This window comes from Meleagris gallopavo, chromosome 10 (assembly GCF_000146605.3).
Source record: "Meleagris gallopavo isolate NT-WF06-2002-E0010 breed Aviagen turkey brand Nicholas breeding stock chromosome 10, Turkey_5.1, whole genome shotgun sequence".
Taxonomy (NCBI): domain Eukaryota; kingdom Metazoa; phylum Chordata; class Aves; order Galliformes; family Phasianidae; genus Meleagris; species Meleagris gallopavo.
The window spans coordinates 479,689-485,241 of record NC_015020.2 but is presented as its reverse complement, the minus strand read 5'-3'; the positions used below and the strand labels follow the sequence as shown (position 1 = coordinate 485,241).

Genomic DNA, 5,553 nt, shown 5'->3' with positions numbered 1-5,553 from the left:
ATGAGACTAAATGGTCTGGTCAAATCCTGCTGCTTTTTAATGCTCTGGCACTATCCAAAACTCATCTTTTGAATTCTTCATACACAGAAACCTCTCTCTTCCCTTTAAGAGCAGTGGTTCTGCTTCACTCCTCAAAAAAGGGTGCTGCCCGGGCACTGCTGTATCACAGTATTCTGTGGTTGGTGCCTTGCTCTTGGGTTTGTTCTATAGAACAGGTAGAATAAAACAATTTATATAATTGTTTCTGTTCCTTAAAAACCCAGAGGAGCCAGTACAAGCAGTCTAGCTCCAGGATATCCTGAAGCCCATTGCCCAAGAGGTACAAATACTTGGCTTCGTGCTCTGTATGAGAAATGAGCAGTTAGGGAATCCTTAAAAACGAAGACATTGGCAGAATGGAGAATTAATAGGTTTCCACTTCCAAGGGGAAAACAGTCCCATTGCAGAAAGGTTTACAAGCACTAGTCTGTGCTATATTCAGAACACTATGCTCTGAATATCCTGTGATGACTATGAAGCAGCAGCCTAGGCATTTTCAGTAAGTTTGTCCAGAGATGTCTTAGAAGAGATGGACATATCATCCCAATTGCTTTTTACAGGATAATAAACTCTGCACCTATGTGTATTCTGGCTTCACTGACACCTAACTGCTACAGGAAACTACACATCACGTGCCATCCTGCTGTAAACATATCCCTTTTCTATCCTGTTTTTGTTTTTTTTGAACATGCAGCATCTTCTACTCCAGTCACCAACATGGAAGAAAATGCAAACACCAGTTTGGAAGAAGATTTCGAAGGACAAGCTACACACACAGGCAAGAAAACTGACTATACCTGTTTTCTCAAAATAAGTGAAACTTTCTCTGATCACTAAGGAAGCCTAGAATCCATCTACACTAACTGGGATGCTGAAGTCCTTGAACAGAAATGTAGGCTCCAAATCCAATGAGAATATACTTTGGATTAAGTGACAGCTCTCACGGAAAGGCAGGTAATACCAAACCAATTTTTGTGACAGTCATCCTCATATCTCAAACAAATGACAAACGCAGACATTGGAAGAAGCCTCCAACAGCAACTGCCCAATGCAGATCTTGTTGTTTTATTGTTTCAGTCACAAACAAGCTGCCATTCTTTCGGGGAAAAAGTAAAAAAAAAGAAAACCAAGAATCATACTAACACTAGAATTAAGTCACAAGGTTCCACAATAAAGGCTGAATTATTTTTTCCTTCTTTTGGAAGGAACATTCAGAGCTAAAATTGCATCTATACATCCTTTTGGCAAACACAGCATAGCATTTAAAAGCTTTAAAGGGATTCTTGCTTGGAATCACAATTCTTTTTAAACTAGCACTTGATCACTAAGCCTTTTCATGAGTACTGACACTGCACTCAATTCTACAGACAGGTATCACTGCAACCTATCTCCCCAACAGGTAACTATATGCTTTAAGACAAGCATTCCTCACTGTGCTCTGAAGGCTTCTTTTCTTGTGCTGTAATAACTCTTGTAGCTCTTGTAATAACTGTTTTTTAGGGTTCTTTCCCAAGAAGCCTTGCTGCTGTTGGCTAAGTTGGCATTTTTCAGAGACTCAAATGTAGGGTACTATATCCACTCTTAGGCTTCTAAATAATCTTTAAAATCAAGTCACTGTATACTTAAAGCCTTATTGCTATGCCAAGACTTACAGGTTAATTCCTGTCTTGGAATCTTGTTTGCAAAAGACAGTTCACCTTCCCTTTCCATCTAGGGAGTGTACTGCCTTTAGCTGCCTTTCAAGATGTCAAAATCTAATCCAAAACAGACTCTTAGCAACTGGCAACACTACTCTCTCTCATGAGTGGGAGAGCTTCTCAACTAGCCGCTCCTGAATTTCCACAGAAATAAACTTGATCTCTGAAAACATTCAAATATTCCTTGGTTTTACTTTACGGTGCAAATTTAAGTGTTTTGTTTTGACAAAAACAACACAGCAATTTTGAACTGAACATCTTCTTTTTCCTTCTCCACTCCAAAATTAAACCAATTCAATCAACCAGTTCCAAAGAGTTACCATCAGAGTTATCAGACCGCTGCCTTACAGGTTACACTTCCAGTGGAATATATATGGATTTAAAAATAAATAAAATCCTGAGGGCTCCAGGACCTTAGTTTTACAATGAATGCCAACTCCTTATGCCTGGTATGCCTGGTATGCTTATGGACCCTGTCCATAAGGAAAGGCAAATGTACGCTTATGAAGCACTGGCTTTGGCCAACGTATCAATTTTAAAAGGTTTCCACATCCTCATCCTTGTTAACTATTCATGTAGACCACTAAAATATTTTTTATGATAATGATATAAACTAGATCACCAAAATGATCCTCCTCTTCTGGAGGCTGATGAATACATTGATTATAAAGCTCTGGTTCTCAGCCCTACAGAGAATACTCTGAAAGGAAAGGGGGTGGATAAACTGCAGCATAGATAGGCACGCCATTAAAGGGCAAACTTAAGGAAGCTTTTTGTTGCCACCAGTTTCTCATCTAACAACTTCTCTCTTAGGGCCCAAAGGTGTGATCAATGACTGGAGAAAGTTTAAATTAGAAAGTGAAGATAAAGACTCCTTACCCTTGAGCAAGAAAGAAATTCTTAGACAAATGTCTTCACCACACAGGTCCTTCAGTAAAGATGATAAAGATACCAGAGAGAGATTCTGTCGTAAGGTAAGAGAAAAAGGAAGAAAAAAAAACAAAAAACATTTTGATTCTATATAAAACACACAATGCTATAAACAAGAAAATCCTGAAATCGGCGGCCTTAATTCCTCTGCAGCTTAGTAGAGGTCCTATCAGACAAACAAATCAGAATTACTGACAGTAACTTTACTTTGTATTTGTACTGAAAATATAATACAAAGCATCCTCTTGGCCACAGACCATACAACTGTCACAAAGTGGCATGCACATACATAGTGCCACTGAGGAATAAGACCATATACAAAGAGAAAAGACTGACTTGCCAGGAGAATAGCAGCATCTGACCTAAAACAGAGACCCAACCATTTATCTAGCCCTCTCTCCAGAAGGTTTTAAGCTCTGTAAAATAAACAGTGTACTTCACAACAATATAACACAACTCTGAGAGCTTGACCTTTCTTTCTCCAATCCCTGCTTTGATACTCTATCTTTGGTTAGGGCAACTGAAACGTTTGTAATATGCTTAAAAATCATGGGATGGGATCTTCATACCTATCTCTTCAGAAAGCATGAAAGAAATTGTAGGAAGTTGTTCTTCTAGCTAAGCTTTCTATGCAGAGTTCTTTAGATAGCAACTTCTTATCTTCCTGTTCAGGTATCAATAAACAACCACTTATTCATATGGTATTCTCTCAACGTTCACAGATGAGTATGCAGGAGTATGAATTAATAAATGATGAGAAAGAAGATGAAAGTTGCCTACAAAAATACCGTAAACGCTGCATGCAGGATATGCACCAAAGGCTGAGTTTTGGGCCTAAATATGGCTATCTCTGTGAGCTGCAAAATGGAGAACAGTTCCTGGAAGCCATTGAAAAAGAACGTAAAACTACCACTGTCATTGTTCACATTTATGAAGACGGCATCAAGGGCTGTGATGCTCTGAACAGCAGCTTAACCTGCCTTGCTGCTGAGTACACTACTGTGAAGTTCTGCAAGATCAAGGCCTCCAAAACCGGGGCTGGAGACCGCTTCTCGGACGAAGTGCTTCCCACTCTGCTCATCTATAAGGGCGGAGAGCTTCTGAGCAATTTTATCAGCGTTTCTGAACAATTCAATGAGGAATTCTTTGCTGTGGATGTGGAATCTTTCCTAAATGAGTATGGGTTGCTACCTGAAAGGGAGCTTCCAGCACTGGGAAATGTCAACACGGATGAGCAAGATGTTGAATAGAAAGCCATAGTCCTCGCTGCCTTCCCTTTCTCTCCTGCACATTATATATCAATCTTAGTAATACCCACCTCATTTAGGGAAGGCTGTCATTGCTTCCTAAAATATTTGTAAGATATGCATATATAAACACTCCTTAACTATTAGCATGTGAATTCTTAAGTAAAACACATACAACATCCAGCAATGCACACAGTTATTTCTACACCAGGCACAAGTAAAAGGAAGAACACGAGATGATACTGGCGATCTGTAAGAAACTAGGCATGCACAAAATAAAAAAATCAAGGGCCTGAGCAGGTCTCTGCTATGCACAAGAATGACCTCACATCAACAGGAACAGAACTGATTTGTCCCTGTGCATACTAGAAAAGCCATCTCCATCGTCAGAAATTATGGAGAGTCCTGGCTCCACAACTCACTTTTCCAACTACTTTCAGTAGGAACAAGACTTCGTCGATTCATTTAGTTTTAAGGGCAAACAAATAGCCTGAAGCCCTTGCAATCTTAAATGGCATAGGTACCTAGGACACCGTTTCATTTTCTGCATTTAAGTTCCAGTAATTGTGAAAGTACAACAGCTAACACAAACAAACTACCAGCTAATTTCAGTTTATCATTTCTCCATGTTTTGAACTGTAATATTTAAAATATTTGCAAGCTACTGAAAAAGTATACTGTGCTTACGTAATAACTCTGAATAAAGCTTAACAGCTTTCAAGAACTGCCATGAGAAGTGCAAAATGTTTTCAATCTATAACGTTAAAAATGTGGGAAGCATCAGAAAGCACTCATTTATTCATGTTTTTACCTTTAAAAAAAAGGATACTGCTGATAACAATCTTAAAACTGATTTCAGGAAGACACATTGTAGATTCCCTACAGATCTTGCTCACTGCTTCTCTCTACATGCGAAGATGTTCAGCTTTTGCAGCAAGACATTAGTAATGTTTCAATAATTTCTTTTGCTCAGTGGCAAATCTGAAGGCTAAACTTTACTCTAAAAATAGAGATATCTGCATCTTAACTACATAGTTTTGCTGAAAATGCCTGATATTATCAAAATCTTCTGGCACTCATCTGATTCACTTACCAGTTTTTATTTGATTTTCTAGCTTTACATTTTGACCACTTTAGAGTGAGAGATTCAGTTTTTCTTCAGATCAGGATCCCACCATGGAAAGGTCACCTTGTGAGAGCCTGAACATGGATCGGTACGAATTTATAATTCGGACATCAGCATCAAGGAGCTACGAGATATGCTTTAGAGGCTTGTGGTAGCAATGGTAATGGGAGGACAGTTGGACAAGATGATCTTGCAGGTCGTTTCCAACCTTGTGATTCTATCATCAAGGAACTATTGCTGTGATCTAACCCACACAGCCGAACTTCCGTGACTTCGTTAAAGAAGTCTTCGTTTCCTGATCACTCTTTTAAACACATTTTTTCCACTTTTCATTCACATGGAAAATTCACAGGGTAAACCAAAGTTATACCACATTCCAACAGATCACACAACAAAATAATTACACTAAAAAAAAAATAAATTGCCCTGTAAAAACCTGCTGTAGCAAGACAGCATTTCAAATAAAATGGTTAGAACAAAACTTAGACTTCATTTTAAAAAGTGTCCACCTTGA

The 5,553-nt window shown here is 38.7% G+C and overlaps 1 protein-coding gene across 1 annotated transcript; it reads left to right on the top strand.

Moving 5' to 3' along the window:
- Positions 1 to 277: 277 nt before the first annotated feature.
- Positions 278 to 4,462, top strand: PDC (phosducin). The gene is made up of 3 exons (XM_010715535.3): positions 278 to 817; positions 2,550 to 2,710; positions 3,389 to 4,462. The coding sequence occupies exons 1-3, from the start codon at positions 619 to 621 to the stop codon at positions 3,914 to 3,916; spliced, it is 888 nt and encodes a 295-aa protein (XP_010713837.2). The 5' UTR covers positions 278 to 618; the 3' UTR covers positions 3,917 to 4,462.
- The last annotated feature ends 1,091 nt before the right edge of the window (positions 4,463 to 5,553 follow it).